The 20,335-nt window shown below is 41.9% G+C and overlaps 1 protein-coding gene across 2 annotated transcripts in view; it reads right to left on the bottom strand.

Annotated features, from left to right (window-relative positions):
- Positions 1-20,335, bottom strand: part of PGM1 (phosphoglucomutase 1) — a 64,604-nt gene that overhangs the window by 28,669 nt on the left and 15,600 nt on the right. Inside the window, exons 1-3 of one of the 2 annotated variants that reach the window (XM_055401934.2) lie at positions 7,084-7,817; positions 1,268-1,430; positions 772-918 (exon numbers count right to left, since the gene is read on the bottom strand). In XM_055401934.2, the coding sequence (XP_055257909.2) occupies positions 772-918; positions 1,268-1,430; positions 7,084-7,383 (610 nt within the window). In that variant the 5' untranslated portion in view covers positions 7,384-7,817. Of the gene's footprint in view, positions 1-771; positions 919-1,267; positions 1,431-7,083; positions 7,818-20,335 lie in introns of those variants that run through there. The other variant, XM_055401935.2, reaches the window with a different exon arrangement.

Below are 20,335 nucleotides of genomic sequence, written 5' to 3'. Positions count from 1 at the left end.
TTCAAACACAAAATGCATCCCACAAACTTGTAGTCCAGATGATAGAATACATGTAAGAGCAAAGTCGAAATACAAGTCACACTGCTAACCATCTCATCCTTGTTGTATTAATATGAATAATTTTATAAACATTTATTTCATCAATTATTATCATACATTAGCATTCAACAATAAAATGTTTACCACAGCTACTACACAGGGAGTTTAAATTTAGCCCCCAAAAGGGTCTAAGTTGATTTTACTGAACATGAAATCAAGGCCCAGGCTTTGGAATCATCCACACCTGCATTTGAATCCTGGTTTACCACTCACTGACTATGTGACCCTGAGCCTGTTACTAAAGTTCTCTCTGCCTTTGTTTCCAATTCTGGAAAAAGTAAATAGCAATAGTGCTGCCCTCACAGGGCTAATGTAAGAATCAAATGACAGAATACATCTGAAGAGCCTGGCACATAATAAAAGCTCGATAAAAGACAGCTATGAACATGATGTCACAGGTCTTCTTGTCAAGGCTCTACATTTCATAGGTATGAAAACTGAAGCTGAGAGATTTAGAATTGACTCACCCAAGGTCCCTCAGCTGATCCCCAGCAGAGCCCAGACAGCCCAGGTCTCTAGACTCCCAGACCCAGTTCCAGACCTGCTAATTTATGCATGCAAAGCTTGGTGACCACAATCTTTCCAGAGATAAAGACCCACTTTATTAAAACCTCGAAAGGCAAATCCTTCAAGCTGGAACTAGAAGTAGGCAAGAGAGGAGAGCAGACATGCCTGTGAAGGGTTTGAACTTGTTTTCCAGGTCGAACTGCTGCTTTCCCAGAACCCCAAGGTCTACGTGCAGGTCAGGGCAAATTGCATATTCTTCGATTGTCTTGCTGATTTGGAAAATTTTATCAGTTATTGCTTCCGGGGCAGGACCTGGAAATCGAACAGCAAACAGTAGATCATTTTGTATAGCTGACGTGGAAATACAAAGAACACAAAGCTCATCAACTAATTCCTCTTCACTAGTGCATCTGCCATGCCATCATTCAGGCAGCAAAGTATCAGAATTTTCTAAAAGAAAATACGTTAACCATCATTCATGCAGAGCACCTCATATTCAGGTATGGCAAAATGAGAAGCATGTCATTTTCACCAAAAGGAAACAAAAAGCTCTCTTGCTAAGTAAGGATGAGAACCAGAATCCTGACCTTCCAAGGCCTAGGTTATCGGTTTGTCCTAAAGAACATAACATTGGCTGTACTCAAAATGACAGCAAACTCACCTCCATTGGAAATATTGAACTTGATTCCAAAATCTCCACTGGGTCCTCCTGGGTTGTGGCTGGCTGTCAGAATGATCCCACCGATGGCTTTGATCTTTCTAATGATGCATGATACAGCAGGCGTGGAGAGGATTCCATTCTGTCCAATAACCAAGCGACCAATCTAGGAGAAGAAATACAGAATACACACTTTAACATCAATAAATCCAGAGCCACCACACAGTGACGCCAGAACAGCTAGATGGACAAAGAAATATTCTACTGGACCAAAAATGATGCCCTTTAATGAATGTCTAACAGCTTGGGTTATTAATATTATTATATTGAAGTATTTTATAGTTGCTGTTGAGTAATATTATTATTGAAATAGAATCAGCATTGCTGAACAAAGCCATTTCTTCAGATAGTTTTGGGGGACTTTATAGTGTATGATCTGGGAGTGCTATAAGGTTCTGGCAAGAAAAGAAAACAGGGCCTTTCCAGATTAGGTTCATAGTTTGGATACATTATAAATCTGTGGGAAAACCCACATTTTTATCCACTTCAATCATACTTTCAATCCAAATTGGAAGAGAGACTATAAATTTAACTAGTTAAAGGAATTCTAACTCAAAGAGAAGGCTTTGGTAAACTAAAATATCTAAAAAAGTAAAAGGGGCAAACTTTGTATGAAGAAATGTTATAAAATGTATCTCACAAATTTGTTGCCAATCAAGCTTGGATTTTTCTCTAATTGGAGTACAATTGCTTCACAGTGCTGTGTTAGTTTCTGCTGTACAATGAAGTGAATCAGCTATATGTATACACATACACCCTCTCTCTTGGAGCTCCCCCCACCATCCCACCCCTCTAGGTCATCACAGAGCACTGAGCTGAGCTCCCTGAGCAGCTTCCCACCAGCTATTTCACACTCCAGTACTCTTGCCTAGAAAATCCCATGGATGGAGGAGCCTGGTAGGCTGCAGTCCGTGGGGTCGCTAAAGGTCGGACACGACTGAGCGACTTCACTTGCACTTTTCACTTTCCACTTTCACACATTGGAGAAGGAAATGGCAACCCACTCCAGTGTTCTTGCCTGGAGAATCCCAGGGACAGGGGAGCCTGGTGGGCTTCCGTCTATGGGGTCACACAGAGTCGGACACGACTGAAGTGACTAGCAGCAGCAGCAGCAGTGTATATATGTCAAACCTAATACAATGGGTTCCTCAAAGCAGAACACACAAATCCACACCAGGGTGAACCTGGGCTTCCTCCTGGGCCTCAGGCAGGGAATGCTGGGAGTGTTACTGGGTAGACCAGCCAGGACCACCTACATGAAGGAGCTACAGGTTGCGTTCTTAACTCACCTGCCCGTATCTTTCACAGATGGTATCTATAAGCACAGCTCCTTACTAAAACGATTGTAATTTATATGTGTTTCAACATGATGCAAGTCGGAAAAGAAGGGAATGCCGTCAGTTCCTCTGACTCGAGATGTGATTGCTTCATGAAAAGATTTTTAAAAGGAGGAGTTTGTGCCCTTCTTCCACCCTCCCCTCTGAAGACACAGGGACGTATTTAAGTTTTCCAGTTGCTATTTCTTCTTGCCCCACCCAAGATAAATGCAGTTGAAGAAATTACTTGATGGTGGAAGATGCGTTTCTATACTGAAAATGCCAATAAGATACCTGGATTCCCTGGGGAGGTTTTTCTGGGATTGTTGGCTTTGCCACCTTCCTGTAGGTCACTAACAGATTTACTGGCTTATAATTAAACCTCTCCCTTATCAACCACCTCACAGGAAGCAGCCGCTTCATTCCAGGCCCCTTTTGGCTCTTGTATGTCTATCCCTGAACAATTTCTGTTATTCTAATATATTTCTTATGTCCTGCCTCCCTCAGAAAGTGGTAACTCCCTGACTCAATACAGTGGAAATGGTAACATCTCACGCTTCTGGCAGTTTCTGGGTGCCATTCTGATGAAACTGCTCTGTGGTTGAACGGTTCCATAATTTTGATGAGAGGAGCTTAGAGACGGCAATTTAATCAGCCACAATTATGAAAACTGTGTTTTTGCATCAAGCACACTGACTTCTACTTTGATCCCATATGTGCTTAACATAGAAGAGAAGCTGATAAATGAATATTAAGCCATGCCACACAGGTCACCCCATAATTCTACCATTCCTTATGGTGAAATCTGCAGTTAGTAATGGTCCAAGACTGAGAGGATTATACCAGGAAAAGTAAGAAAACCAGGAGAAGCAAGGGAAGCCCATGGCAGGTTCTTTCTCTTGAGCTCACGAATAGGTATAGCTGACTTTCCAGAGCAGACTCTTTCCCTGAATTCTGCTCAAGAATGTTCATCTCCAACTTGATATTTGGGAGATATTACTCTATTCTCCTCCTCCCCTTAAGGATGTCTGGAGTGTTGTAATAGCTCCTGACCCAATCTCCCCTGCCTCTCTCCCACCTGCACCTCCCTTGCTCTGCCCTCACTGAATCTATCTGACCTACCGGTCCCACCGAGTTCAGCTTTCTAGACCACAGTTCTAACTGTGTTCCTCCCCTGTTCAAAAACCTTCCCTAGACCATATGATCCAGAAGGTCCACTTCTAGGTATAGACACAAAAAGAAAGCAATGACTCCAACAGGTATTTGCACACCCATGTTCACAGCAGCATTACTCACAATAACCAAAAGAGGAAACAACCAAATGTCCATTAAAAGATGAATGGATGAACAAAATGTGATATCCATACAATGGAGTATTACTTGGCCTTTAAAAGGAAGGAAATTCTGATACATGCTACAACATGGCGAACCTCAAGAACATTACACTAAGTAAAATAAGCCAGACAGAAAACCACAAGCATTGGATGGTTCCATTTATATAAAGGACACAGAACAGGCAAATCCATAGAAAGTAGAACCAAAGTTGCCAAGGGATGGGGGGAAGAAGAGAATGGGGACTAACTGTTTAGTGGGTACAGAGTTTTAGATGAGATGATGAAAAGGTTCTGTAAACAGTGGTGATGGTTGCAGAACATTATGAATATAATGAATATCACTGAATTGCATACTTAAAAATGGTTAAAACAGCAAATTTTTTGTTAGATATATTTTACAACGAGTTTCCCAGGTGACTCAGTGGTAAAGAATCTGCTTGCAATGCAAGAGACCCGGGTTCAACCCCTGGGTAGGGAAGATCCCCTGGAGGAGGAAATGGCAACCTACTCCAGTATTCTTGCCTGGGAAATCCCATGGCCAGAGGAGCCAGGCAGGCTACAGTCTATGGAGTCACAGAGAGATGGACACGACTGAGTGACTAACACGCGAATGCACTTTAACACAAAAAAGGGAAAAAAAAAAATAACCCTTCCCTGAGTCCCAAATGTCTACCAACTTAGAAACACTCCCTCAGTGTTTCTGCACTGAGAATCCTTCACCAAACACCCCGCACTGAGAGTCCTTCACCAGAAAGCATTTCCTGCCCTTACTCTTGCCCACCGCTCCCTTCTGTGTAACTCAAACTCTGCTGCTAAACTGGATACCTCACTCTCCCCCAACATTTTATAGTTAACAATGACAGGGAGCAAACATTAAAATATTCCTTTCAGTTGAAAATAGGGCTTGGTGTTTGCTTATGTTTCCCCAAAACACAAAACAAACAAACAAAAGGTTCCATTTTCTTTGCTCTGCCAGTCATACGTACAGGTTCTATTCTCATTTCTAAAATTATCTCAAGGATAAACCTCTGGGGACTGAAAGAGACACCAGTACCATAAATGAGACCCTACCAATGTTTTATTTTGTACATTAAATTGCCTGTAACTGCAGACAGCTCTGTGCAAATAAAAGCAAAGGCAAAGTGTATTCTACGATCCATAAATGTACCAGATAAAAGCACACTAAAGGGAAGAAATGAAATTATTTCCATGTAGCTCGCCAGGCTGAATAGCTCTCTTAGAATCGGCTCATGGGTACAGTGGGTACTGACAAAACTGAGGAAGGAACCCTGACTTCTATTAATACTAAAATCTGTGGCAATAAATTATCTTTCCTTTAGATTGCCTCCCTAAATTCTGCCCACAATCAAAGGGATGTTAGAATAGAATTTAGGATATGTTAGAAAAAGAAATCAAGCTAAATAGGATTTGATAGGTGAAAGTGCTTTATCGGTCCACTAAACGCTTTACGTAATTCAGCTGGGTAGCACAAGTGCTTCAAATGCAACACCATTTTTAATAAGGAATGTCCTTGAAAAGACTTGAAAATATTGCTTGGGCTGCCACAGCTCTAACAAATAGGCAGTTACTATATTTAGTCAATTATTAGCACTTAAATGCATTATTTAGCAAACCTTCAGATCGTAAATCTGAGAAAGTCTGTAGGGTCTGCCTGAATTACACATTCCTACCACCCCTTCCACATCCTTCTGCTTTGCACAAAAATGAAATGAAGCCAAATACATCATAGCAAAGGGGACAGTGTACCAGATCCACTCAACAGTCTAGATATATGCAGAGAAATAATGTTTCATTCATTCTCTCCCAAAAGATTAAAAGCATCTTAATACCATTGCCTTTGCAGCTCTCCTCAAAGATAAAATTTACAGCATGTCACACTTTATCTTAAAAACGTGTATGCATCATAATTTCATTTTTGAGTGCTTTATCAGCAAATTTTACAGGAGAAGCATTCAGATTCTGAAACTGGGTAAAGGGAATCTCACATTAACAACAATAGGATGGACAAACTTTTCTAAATAGAATTTGGTAACTAACATATGCTTTTTTTTTAATTTGATTTTTGCAAGCACACCTGCTTAGTGTATTGTTAAAATACACCAAAAATAAATGCTTAATGCACTTGGTCATAATGCTAAATTTTATGTTCTCAGAATCACTTCCAGAAAGGAAATAAAACAAATTTTTTAAATTTATAAGTACTGAAGGACTATGTGCTCCAAATTATTGCTAAGTGTAATCTAAAACACAAAAAATGTATTTTTGGTCTCACGGAGGAATTTGCAGAGCAAAAACAGCAATGTTCTGATGCCTGCCTTCCTGTAAATCAGTGAGACTGTGCAAATTGTTAGATTATCATGATCAGTGCTTCCTAGTGCAAGACTCCTTCCGATTTGGTTAATTCAGCCAACACAGTTTTTCACAATGCAGAGCTTTAGCAGAGCCTCCTTATATTATAGGCTCACAGAAGTTATTATCTCTACCCTGCTGCACAAATTCACCATACACAGGACTTCTTTGTATCCAAGGTCATTATAAGTGGGTCCCCCTCTAACAGGTCCTCTTGGAAGGCTCACACCTAACATTTTCCAGTTCTCTCCCAGCATTTCTGCATGACTACCAGGATCCACAAATAACAGCGTGCCCTGGCTTTTGTTTTCCTGTTTGACAAGTGACTGAACTTCAACAAGGAAGCCATTGAAAGAAAACAAAATCTTCCTCTCTCCGTGGCTCCTAAGAGCCTCCTACGCAGGACAGAGTGCCCCTCAAAACTAGTTAGAATGTAGACAAGATGGCTTAAGGCTGGGGTGAGCTTTAAATGTCTGAAAGCAACAGGTACATTTTCAAGCAACAGGCACAGAGCACAACATAAGAAACTGAGTTTGCATCCCCAAATCCCAATGTGACAAATGTAATTTCAGGGGCAATATCACAATATACAATCTCTGAAGTCACAGTCAAACCCAATTGGATGTTAGTAACATTGAGGTGTATACAGCATACAAATCTTTGTACTTGGGTATATTTTTGCAGAATTAAGAGGTTATACAGAGAGCCAGAAACATAGCAATACTTATCGTATACCAACCCCATTGGCAGCTGCCATCTGCACTATTGTCTCTATTGACGATTTATTAAAATACCGCCCATCTCCACCAACCACCAGTGAGGCTCCCTGGCGATCTTTTAGGTCTATGGAAAAGAATATACTCTGGATGAAATTCTCCAGATAGCATGGTTTTTCCTCGAAATAGTAGGTTTTCTTCCGCAATCCACTAGTTCCTGGTTTCTGGTCATAGTAGGGAGCCGTAGTAAAAGTCAACAGAGGGAGAGGACCTTCTTCCATTTTTCTGTATTGCCCAGAAATCCACTCATCAAAATCACTCATCTTTCGTTTCCACCACTTGGCTCAGCGAGGGTGTCCAGAAAGCAATCAAGGGTCCCCAAAATAGTCTGTCCAACCTGAAGCTGCTACAGTGTCACCCGAGTAACTAAAATAGAGATCTTGCCTGCTGATCCCTCTCAACGAGGAAGCTGGGTTAATTCCTGTTGTCGTCACCCCATGTGAAAAAGTGAAGGACCAAACACCCACCCACACCCACACTCAAAGCAGATCTTCAGTGTTGTTTTGATGAGGACATTCTGCCCACAACCACGCCAAATACCCTTCAATTATTTTTGCCTCATTCCCCTGTTAGGGTGGAGAAAGGTCCAGAGGGTGCTGCGTGCAGCAGACTTCAGTTACAAACACCAGGTGGCTTCCAGACTCCTCTCCCAGAGCCAGACAAAGACGGAGCAAGTGCAGTCCTAAGGAGCAGGTTCGTGAACAAGACACCCTGGTGTGGCTCCCGCTGCTACTGACACCCTTAAATCAGAGCCTCTCTGGCAGGCATCTCTGATAAGGCCATCTGCAGCTAAAGTTGTTTCATGCCATCTTACAAATTAAAGGTCAGTCTTAAAATGGAAATGACGGATCTCAGTTACCTCTGGTTTCCTTTCATCACCGTCATTTTGATACTCAAATATCTGATACTCAAGTGATTTTCTTTTTTTTTTTTTTTTACTTCCCACATGCAATCCCAGTTAGAAGGGAGAAAAGGCATCAAACAGAACAGATTTATTCATCGGCCACCAAAGATTTAACTAAATAGTATTCAATTCTAGAAGAATAGAGACTCACAGACATGCCCTGAATGATCAACAACTGGTCATTCCCTTGAATTTATAGAAAAGTAGGGAGGAACAGGGCTTCCCTACTGGCTCAGATGGTAAAGAATCCACCTGCAATGCGGGAGACCTGGATTCGATCCCTGGGTTGCGGAGATCCCCTGGAGGAGGGCATGGCAACCCACTCCAGTATTCTTGCCTGGCCAACCCAATGGGCAGAGGAGCCTAGCAGTCCATGGGGTCGCAAAGAGTTGGACATGACTGAGCAACTGAACAACAACATTGTCAAGGTTTTGACGAACCTGTTAAGGAGACCTGGAAGTTGAGACTAGTTATGCTACATGTCTGGGGAGTTTGATGTGCACATAAAAGCCAGGTTTTCAAGGGAAAAGTAGTAAACCCCTGAAAAACAAAAATATGGGTATTTGCCTATTTAACTTGTCCAGCCAGGTCCAAAAGCAGACAGGCCCTGGGAGCAGCAGACAGCCTTCTGTGAGGCAAGAATGTTCCAGGCGCTGCTCACACAGGACCGAGAACTAACAGGCCATGAGCAGAAAGCAGGCCACTACCAAGGGAGTCTGGTCTCCTTCATATGGCAAATGGGGTTGGCCCATCTGCAAGCGGGACCTCAAGACATAACATTAACACAATTCCCAAGACACATCTATTAAGCTGCAAACCAGTCAGTCAAAAGATAATTATATTTTATAGCTGATTTTTGCCCCTTATTGCATTTTTAAAGCTAAAACTCTTGTGAAGTAAGCTTGCCTTAGTAGTCTACACACCCAGTGTTTTTCAACTTACTACAAATGCACTTTTTAAATTCATATTTTTTCAGTTTGGTGGCCAGTTTTCTCTGGTTTTTGATAGGTTCACAAATTACACCAGTATATATGTCTTGACATATTTAATAATAGAGCCATATTTCTGAAATATCAACTCAACATTTTTTTCATTGGGAATAACAGAGCAACCAACCAAGTAACTGGTAGTTTCCTTAATGAGGTCTTAAAACCCCAGCGAAGATTCAGGAACGCTTGGTTGCCAGGGGCTCCAACATCCCCACTAAAGCTTCTCTGCTCACACATTGCAGCATGTTCTCTGCTGCTGCTTGACCACTCTGTCTCGAAGCTATTTCTGAATCCAGAGCTAAGGAGAGTAATGTTCTCTTAGGGGCTTTTCCCATACATTTACTTATTTTATTCACAGTTTATGGTCAGTGCAAATAAATTCCATAAAACAAGAAATCATAAAGACTCAAGGCACAATGATGAAAATTCAAAATAGATGTTCAACACACACACACACACACACCAAAAAACCCCCACAAGCATCTAAGTGAGTTTATTTGTAGCATAACATCTGACAGGTGTTATTTCAAAGCATGGCAAATGTTTGTTTCAGTTTTTCTCTTTTTTTTTTTTTTGAAGACAGTGGCCATGTCAGATACTAGAACACCTCAGCTTATTGGTATGTTTTTGTATGAACCTAAATTTGCTTCTAAAAATATTGCTTCACATAGAAACTGTTGTAAACACTGTCCTTCTCCAGAATTAAGCCCATCCTTAGGCCTTGCACAGATTTCTCACCACCTAAAAACTGACTGACACAGAAAGTATTCCACATGTAACTGCTCTGATTCTAGTTTAAAAGAATCATTGCAAGCTTCATAATGCTGGTGCTCTTCCAGCCCTCTCTCTCCAAACAGCTGATACGCCACTTCAGGTTTCATTATTTGATGGTCTCTCACTTTGAAGCCTTTTAAATATTCCTCTCCGGTAAAGCATCTTCATATTTAAAACATTATTTAACACCAATGGAAATAGACAGTAGCGTTTGAGCATTGAGAAGTCCTATGTATGAAACCTGGGGAATCAGAACCCCTCTAGGATGGAATGCCCTTATGGACACTTACACTTTTTTTTACTTTACTGCATGTGAGCCAGCTTCACAATGAGGAAAGACTCTCATCTCTCATGGCTCCTGCATGTGCCAATGAATACCCAGCAATTCAAGTGCACATCAAGCCTAAGGCTCCAAAGGAGAGTTTGGTACCTCAAAGCAAAGAGCAGTGTTTTTACCAACCACATGTGTTGGCATGGTGTTTGTCAGCATGCAAAACTAAACCAAAAAGATATAATACTTGCCCTAAAAAAGCTTCTATTCTAAAAATGGGCCTGAGTCATAATTTTATGGACACTATAGAACTCAACCCCATATAAAAATATTACCAGAAGCAGCAATGTTAGATGGACTGTGAAGTGTGGTAAAAAAGGAGAAGCATTAAAAACATTAAGCTTCCGAAGACGCTCAGACTAAGTGGGACAGCTATTAAGAAACTCATTTGTTTGAGCTCTCCAGCAAAGGTTGAACTTCATCTTCAGAAACGTTACTGTCGAGCATAGCGAACCCAATTTGGCCTAATGAATTTCCCTGCCTCGCCAGTACTTCTTCACAATGACACAAATTGCATTTAAACCATATGGGGGATTTAAGGATTATTCCCTTCAGACAAGAAACTTTCATATTGGTCTTGGGTCCAATCAATTTCACAATGGCAGAGTTATGAACCCCTTTGCTCCCAGCCTCGCAAAGACTCCAGTTTCCACTCTGATCAGCAGCGATGCCTTCCTAGTAGAAGACAGCAGAAACAGAAGACTTGCCAATACTTTATTCATTCTATCTATCTTTCTTTTTTTCCATTGACAAACGTTTACTGGATCACTAACTGCCAGGTCCCAGGGCTCACGGGAGAGTGGGACCCAAGGCCTGAAAAGATTCACTTCTTCACATCAAGAATTATTCTTTAGAAAATGCCACAGGAATGGGTACATTATGGGAACTGGTAACCCTGTCTTTCAGCACAAGCGCTAGAAAGTAAGCTACTAACTGGGCTGAAGGCAGCAGGGATCAGCAGACAACTCAGGTCAAAACTCTATGCTTGTGATGCTGCAGGCGCCTGTCCAAGTGTTGGGGTCAATTATCCTCCAATTAAAAAAATATATATTGGTTTCTAAAATGTATGAGAGGTACAATTTTGAGCAATTCACTTAACTGACCCAAGTCTGTAAGCTAGGGATCACAATGAAGTTTGTTCTGAGCACTGAATTGGGCAACATGTACCAAAAAAACACTTATGACCTGTGATTCCAGTGACAGGAATCACAAGCTGGGAAAAGTCATTCATTTCTCCAACCAACAGTAAGTAAGCTTGCAATGAATGCCTGCCACAGAGGAGACACTGCAGGATAATGCAAAGACCACAGGTTCAGGAGCCAGACACAACCAGGGCTCAAATCTTGGACTCTAAACGGACTCCTGGACACAGTAGGGGAAGGAGAGGGCAGCACTGAAACATATACATTACCATATGTAAAACAGCCAGCCAGTGGGAATTTGCTGTGTGACACAAGGAGCTCAAACCCAGTGTTCTGTGACAACCTAGAGGGGTGGGATGGAGTGGGAGGTTGGAGGGAAGTTCAAGAGGGAGGGGACATATGTATACCTATGGCTGATTCATGTTGATGTGGAGCAGAAATCAACACAACGTTGTAAAGCAATTATCCTCCAATTTAAAAAAATATATTGGTTTCTAAAATACATGAGATGTATAATCTTTTTTTTGTTTGTTTGTTTGTTTTTTGAGATGTATAATCTTGAACAATTCACTTAATTGACCTGAGTTGATAAGCTAGGGATCACAATGAAGGTTGTTATGAGTACTGAATCAGGCAACATGTATGGAAACACTTATGACCTGTGTCTGGTATCCAGCAGATTATCAGTAAATGTTAGCCCCTCACCCTTCCATCCTCAATGCCCTGAGGATGAAAATAGGATGATGATACCTGCCTCACAATGAAAGTCTATGAAAACCCTTGTGAACCAGAAAATGATATAAAGATATGAATTTTTATTCACATTCTGAGGAGTGGTAAGGAGAGAAAAAAACGTGAATGGACCTTTATTCTTAAGAAGTTCATGTTAGAGGAGCCGTCACAACCTGGTGGCCTCAGTGCTGTCCCAGCGGTGCCTGGACAGGACTGTGGCTCTGAAGAGGCTGCAGTGATGGGGTGAGGCTGGAGAAGCAGCTGGGACAAGGTTGCATAGTCTCATGGACCACAGTAAGGTTTATTTTGTAGGCACCAGAAGCTAGATATTTTTAAGCAAAAGGAATACAAACTGCTTTTTTTTTTTAAAGTTGACTGGCTGCCAGTAGTGTATCAAATAGCTTGGAGAAGGAAAGACTGGAAAAAGATTAACCAAGGCTTGCAAAAAGGATTCCCTCTGCAGCTGAAGTGGATCTGAAGATCCTGATCTCTGTGACCCTGTCCAGAGATGCTCCTCTTACATAAGACTTCTTCAACTCTGAGTCCTTGGCCAGTTTGGGCTCTGTAGTTTACTCTCTTCCAACATGAAGACACTACCCAAACAACCTCTTTTTCCTCTGACCCCTTCTGCTCACTCTTTTCTCTAAGAACTGTTCCTGACCCCACCCTACAAAAGTGGACTTCTAGGGCCATGTTTCTACTTTGGGACTCAGGCCATGATCATCAAGGGCAGACAAATGACCAAAGCTGGATCACTCATATTTTCTCTTCTAGGAATCTAGAATTAGGACTCAAAAGCGTACCAGTCAGATTTAGTTAGTCTTTGAACTGGGAAGACAGGTAAACTTGGAAGCTGTGGGGCAGGGAGGGGCCGCATGTCTTGAGATTATCTATAGAACTGTAACTGGCAGACATGAGAACACATGAGAACATGAGACAGCTACTATGCAGATCCATCTCTGGATCACTCAGGCACATCTAAGAGCTGGGGACCTGATACACAGAATTGGAAAAGAATTCAGAGTAGTTTCAGGTAGAATATCAGTTAGATGGATCTTCTCAAGAGAGTAAGGACTGCAGACTTATGAGACATGAGAACTGGGGAAAGTGGTCTGTGAACACAAGCCACTTGAGACCCCCCTGTTGGCATGAGTTCTGGACTGGGGCAGTTCCACTGTTAGATTTCCAGCCAATGTCACCCCCAATTCCAGTGGAAGTGTGTGCTAGTCAATTGGTCATGTCTGACTCTTTGCAACCCCATGGACTGTATCCCACCAGACTCCTCTGTCCTTCAGGCAAGATTACTAGAGTGAGTAGCCATTTCCTTCTCCAAGGGATCTTCCTGACCCAGGGATCGAACCCGGGTCTTTTGCAGGGCAGGCAGATTCTTTACCATCTGAGCCAACAGGGAAGGCCAATTGCTTGGAATAAGAGAATGATTTTTGAATTGGGCACTTTTTAACTAAAAAGATTTAGAATTAAGTATTGACGTGAAGCAAACTCATAGTAGAAAGATAATAAAATAAACCAAACATAGTATTACTGTTTTGTAATAAGTCTGGGAGAAAATCTATATTTTAAGTACATTAAGAGAATTTGGGATATTAGTTTACCTAACAGGTCAGCCCTGTGATACCAATTTACAATGTATAGTTGAGTAATTTATTTTGGCTTATGATTTTAAGAGAATTTTATAAAAGTTATAAACATTACTGGAAAAGTCAAGAAAACTTTGAATGTACCATATTTTTATATTTAAATCATCAGATGCAGACAGCTAACTGCAGTGTTTCAAGGAATGGACTTTAGGGCTAGACTGATGGAGTTGGAACCGAGTTCTGCCCGTCACTGGCTGTGTGACCTCAGACAAGTTACTTAACCTCTTTGGGCTTCCACTGCCCCCATCTGAAAAACTGAGAACAACAGCCCCGCATCCCCCGTGTTGTCACAGTCACCATTGAATGAAGTAATATACAGAAAAGTCTAAAACCAGTGCTGGTGTAGGGAACCCTGCACAAGTATCTGCTATTATCATTATTAGATTACATGAGAACAATGGGAATATTTTCACACTTTTGCTTGTTAGACAAAGGCTTCAAAAAGTAAACAAACATATTTGATTTCTAAACTTGTAATATTCATAGGAGTTTGAGTAAATGAATTTATAACAAAGATCTCATCCACACCCATACAGACACACACATAAACACACACATACTCACAAACCCCACCAACTTACATTGACAATTGAGTCAGCAGAGAGAGAGGAAAATGAAGCAAACATGCAAAGACAAACAGAGGAGAGTCCGAGGCTAACTGCCCGGGCTACTCCTGCTTCAGATCCTTGTAAGGCGCATGTGCCCACCCTGCCCCTGGCTTTCAGGAGACCCTCTGGCCTTACGGTACAGTCCTGTTGCAGGCTCCCTCTAGCAGACTGGGTTTCTATTACTTGCCACACCTACAGCTCCTCACTGTGTTGAATGGGGCTCTGCAATGCATGGCTCCACTCACCAGGTATGAGGCAGGCTCCACCTGCTGTCCCATCCTGGCAAGAAGGGGAAAAAAAGAAACCCCCTGACTTCACAGTCTGAGATCCTCAGCCAACCACAAGGAGCTCTTAAACAAAGTACTTAACCTCTCAGTGCCCACATTTTCTCATCTTTGAAGTGGGAATTGAAAATCGCACCTCCTTAGACTTAACTGTGGTGATCATTTGATAACACTGCAATATCGAATCATTAGATTGTACACCTGAAACTAATACAATGTTATATGTCACTTACTCCTCAATTATTCTTTAAAAATGCATCTTTTAAAGAGAGTTTTTAAAAAAAGCAAAGAAACAAGTACACAGGTGTGTTGTATAAAGATACGATGAGTTAACAAATGAAAAAAACTTTGCACTGGCTGGTTCCAGTGCCCTGTGAGCCCTGCATTAGAGTTAGCTTTTATGACTGCCCTCAATCAATTTGCAAATATACAGCTGCTTTTAATACCTATCCATAAGTATATCTGTTTTAATAGAGTTAGGAAATGTCTTTTAAAGAAAAGGAGAAACTACATTAAGCTCTAAAGGTACAATGCCAGAAGAATTATGAGGACCAGATGGTTTGCTTAGAGCTGTGCAGAATCTCAGGTTCAAAAAATACTCCTGGGCTTCCTTGGTGGCTCAGTGGTAAAGAATCTGCCTGCCAAAGTGGGAGATGTGAGTTTGATCCCTGATCCGGGAAGATCCCACACGCCTGGGAACAACTAAGCCCAGCACCACCACTACTGAGGCTGTGCTCGAGAGTCTGAGAGCCCCAGCTACTGACACCCGAGTGCACTAAAGCCCGTGCTCCAGACAAGAGAAGCCCCCACAATGAGAAGCCCGCACTGCGGCTAGAGGGCAGCCCCCTCCTTGCTGTAACTAGAGAAAAGCCCATGTGCCCTAACAAGATCTAATGCAGCCAAACATAAACAAAATCATTGTTTTAAAACCACACTCCTGAAGCGTATTTTGATGTTAAAAACAAACAGAACTTCTGCCTGGAAGCGTGTACATCCTTTAGCATCCGTCAGTCTGCTGTCCCTCTGCTGACCCACCCCTGTGTCCAATAGTTACTATGTAAACTGACTTTCTCCATCAGGCACCGTGGACCACCAGCAGATGACAGATTCAAGTCGTTGAACTTCGGGTCTAAACGGAGAGATAAATAGGTCAACAAGTCATTTCAAAAAGAAAAAAAATATGAGAGCTTGTAAGTGTGCTGAGTGCTCAGAGGAAAGAGAAAATTTTTAGAAAGTGTTTTCACTCCACAAGTGCCATTCTTAATTTGCGTGGTTAAATCTAAAAACAATCTCCCCACTGTGAAGATGCTCAAGGTTTAGGAATTAACTTTCATACAAAAAGTACATGTCAAGAGGACTCCTGTCTAATAAGAAATTATAAATATTTAATCATTCTGACCCAAAAAATCAATGTATATAGTTCATATAAAATTTTTATATGTATTTTTACCTTATTTCCTTTTGGAGCATCCTCAAAATTTTTTTTCATTTAAATTCCTGAAGAATATTCATTTGGAGCTAATAGAATATTTTCCCATATTCTGTCTAATTACTAGGAATTATGTATCAAAATCCTTTGGTAAAAAGTATGTGTTAGTTGCTTAGTCGTGTCCAACTCTTTGTGACCCCATGGACTGTAGCCCACCAGGCTTCTCTGTCCATGGAATTCTCCAGGCAAGAATACTGGAGTGGATTGCCATTCCCTTCTCTAGAGGAACTTCCCAACCCAGGGATCGTACTCTGCTCTCCTACATCGCAGGCAGATTCTTTACCATTTGAGCTAATGTCACCTTGTCTAGGTGACCACAGTATGGCACCCAGAACTCTCAGACACACTCCCGCAGCCTGCTTCCTCATGGGCAGTCCTGGTATGACCTAGGAATGTGTTTACAAGGCTCAGAAAGTGCAGGGAGATACAGTGCCCTCAGTCTGGAAGTTAGGTCATCTGGGCAAACCTGGAGGTCTCACGTCTTAGAAGCTATACAGTTCCTGACAGATAGAGGCCTGAAAACACACTCTGTTGATGCCTATGCTTCCTTGAAGGAACATAGCTTTCCCAGCATTCTGTGTGCTAAGAGTCACACACTGCTTGAAAACACTCGCTTGGAAGTCATTTTTCAGTAGCAATTTCATCTGACGGTGTGACCGGAGGGAAGGCCCCCAATCTCACAGAGAAAGGCAAACCAACATCCAAACGTCTCTTACATCACATTTTCTCTGTAGCGGAGATCCAGAGAGCCTAGGTCTGTCTGGAAAATTCTTGGATACTGCGGGGACACACCCTGAGTGTGAACCTGGATACCAGACCTTGGTGGCAAAATTCGCATTTTACTCTCGGTTGGCCCTACAACAGTGCAGCCTAACAACTGCTTGAAAATCCAGCCAATTGCTGTTTTCTTACTGTGACAGCAATAGCTTTGGTCCACCCGTTGGGATTTCTGAACCAAGCGGGCGGCTCGCAACTCCTAGCCACAGGACCATTTCCAGTGGAATGTCACCTCACCTAGGTAACCACAGTATGGCACTCACCACTCTTAGTAAAAAGAAGGCTATGTCAAGAATGGCTTTATTTTCAAATCATTTATGGTTGTATGTTTCCCTCTTGTGGTAGAAAATGGAAACACAAGGAAGATTTCCTGTGTCCCTGGGAGTTTCGTGGTAGTCAGTGATTGACCCTCTATCAAACAGTAAAAATGTGGTGGATTTATTGACTTCTAAGAGGAACAGAGGAACAGTGATGTTATGTTTTCTATCTCATTACTAAGGATGTTTCCAATTACATGGCTTAGCCAAACTGGATGTGCAGCCGTAAAGAAACTGAAAGGAAGGACATCTTTTTCTATGGGATCTTTTTGAGCTGGACTGTCTGTAAAATGGGGATAGAAAAATTTCCTTTAAAGGTTCTGACATCAGTGAAGAAAGGCATGCAAAGTTCTTATCACCATGCCTGGCTATAGACTAGCCACTCAGTAAATGTTACATAAACAACCAAAACAGAGATATTGGCAAAGACTTATTCCATCTTTCTAACACATGCCTTGATCTCTAGAGCAGAAGGCCCAGGCAGGAGTGGATGGATCAATGCTATGGGTCAGTCAGAGCAGACACCTACAACAGGGAAGGGAAAAGGTAAAGGAAGAGGTCAGACAGTCTTGGGTCTAAATCCTGCCTTTGCCAGCTTCTGGCTGTGTATGGTCTTTCTGGTTTCAGTTTTCTTATTTGTAAAACAGGGACAATGACACTGCTTTAAAGGCTGTGTACAGTAGGAGACCATTGCAATAGGTCTCAATATGCTGGGCAGTATCCCAAGAGCTTTACAAGCATTAACTCAATCTTCACAACAACCCTACAAGATCAATACCATTATTCTCAGCCCCTACCTCAGGACACAGAGGTTACATCATCCACCCAAGGTCAAGTAGCTGGAAAAGTGTGGAGACAGGTTTTGAACACAGGCAATCTGGCCCCGAGCCTACCCTCCTATTATAACAGGTGGCCATGTGAATGGCAAGTACTCAACAAGAAACAGCTTTTAAAACAGCGATCTAAAGAAATGTGATCATTTTTTCTACTCTACATCATTTATGGGAACTCCTGGGATGAACAGCAGCTCAAGTGGGCAGAGGTAGGACTCTCACTGGGCCTTAAGATTTAAGTGAGAACAAGGCTTCAGGAAAATCAAATGTTATACCACAACACAAAAGATTTGGGAACAGTGTTCCAGATAACTCTATTAAAATTAATTTCCTTGAAGAATTCAGCACAGTGGAAATCTGGGTTTGAATCCCTACTCCTGATAATTTGTAGTATCTTGAAGATCTTGAACAAATCAGTGATCCTCTATTTCCTCATCTGTGAAACAGAGATCTAAATACCAACTTGTTAAGAGTTGTTGATAAGATTAAAGGAGATCACATAAAGGGCTTATCATAGGACTACATGCAGGTTCTCATGCAAGTAACATGCAAATAACAACCCTGTGATACAGATATCTTCATCATCCCCATTTTACAGATGAGGAAACAGGCTTAGAGAATAAATGATGTGCTCAGAGTCTTACAACTAATATATTGGAAGGCAGGCTTTCGTGCCAGTTTTAATGCCAAAGCTCATGAATAAGCTGTATGGCGCCTTTGGATAATCAAATGCATTTTAACTTGGAGAAAATTAAGAGGAAATAGATTCCAGGTAACTCTCAAATCGATATTGTCCAAGTGGAAAATATGAGTTTTGGTGCCTGTACAACCCACTGCACTTAAGACTTGTCAGCCTCCAGAACTGTGAGAGAGTAAGTTTCTGTTGTTCTAAGCCACTCACTTTATGGTACTGTGTGTTACAGCAGCCCCAGGAAACTAATACAATAAATGGTTAAAAAAAGAGAGAGAGAAAAAGCCCAGCTCCAGTGACAGCTGATTCCTTTGCAGCTGGGTGGCTGGTGTGAGAGACCCTTGGGCGGACTCCCCCCGCAATATACCTCTTTCCTTTGCCCCAGAGTATTGGTTCTTATCACTAAATAACACGGTGCATATACAAGCAAGCATCCTTCCTTGCTCAGTGACAAGGAGAAAGACAGAACTTGTTCCTCTGTAACCTCAGTGCCTGGAATGAAGTACGGTGGATAGTTAACAAAAGTCTGAGTGGCTAAGTTGTCAGTAGTGAGAGTTACAGGACATCGGTGAATAGGGTCCCTGATGAACAGAGGTGAGTTTTTCCAGGCAGTAGTCAAGTAAGCAGTCCTCATGCTGAGACCCACTTCAACTATAAAATTCCTCCCACCATCACAGAGGACTTTCCAAAGCACAACAGAGAACCTCTGCCTGAGACCTGACATTTCAGGTAGTTTCTATAGGACACAGACTTGTGCAGTAACAAAAAGGAACAGAATTAGAAGGAGCAATAGTGAAGGAGGTAGAGCTGGTTAGTCTGTGTGGCTGAGGCCAAAGGCTTGTGCTGCTTTCCTGGAGAAGCACTGGGTAACTGCCGGGAGAGACAGAGAGGTTTTCAAGGTGCTCATTCCAGAAGGTGAACTTCAGTGTGGGGTAGAAAAGTGATGAGGTAAAAGTCAGAGTGACAGACACTCTTGTTACTTTAGTAACAAGAGAAAAAAGGTCATGGACGACCCCAGCCCCTCCGCTGAGACCTAGGGGAAACAGCACAGCTGCACTGAACCTCCCTCCCATCATGGTCAACACAAGAGTTCAACATGCAGTACTTGGATGCAGTCTCAAAAACGACAGAATGATCTCTGTTCATTTCCGAGGCAAACCATTCAATATCACAGTAATCCAAGTCCATGCCCTGACCAGTAATGCTGAAGAAAGTGAAGTCGAATGGTTCTATTAAGACATACAAGACCTTCTAGAACTAACAAACAAAAAAGAAGTCCTCTTCATTATGGAGGACTGAAATGCAAAAGTAGGAAGTCAAGAGCTACCTGGAGTAACAGGCAAACTTGACCTTGGAGTATAAAACGAAGCAGGTCAAAGGCTAACAGACTTCTGCCAAAAGAATGCACTGGTCATAGCAAACATCCTCTTCCAACAACATAAGAGAAGACTCTACACATGGACATCACCACATGGTCAATACCAAAATCAGACTGATTATACTCTTTGCAGCCAAAGAGGGAGAAGCTCTACATAGTCAGAAAAAACAAGACTGGGAGCTGACTGTGGCTCAGATCATGAACTCATTACTGCCAAATTCAGACTTAAATTGAAGAAAGTAGGGAAAACCACTGGACCATTCAGGTACGACATAAATCTAATCCCTTACAATTATACAGTGGAAGTG

The sequence above is a fragment of the Moschus berezovskii genome, chromosome 4 (assembly GCF_049115385.1).
Source record: "Moschus berezovskii isolate FMDL1 chromosome 4, NW_MosBer_1.0, whole genome shotgun sequence".
NCBI classification, from domain to species: Eukaryota; Metazoa; Chordata; class Mammalia; order Artiodactyla; family Moschidae; genus Moschus; species Moschus berezovskii.
This window is presented reverse-complemented; position numbering and strand designations above follow the sequence as displayed.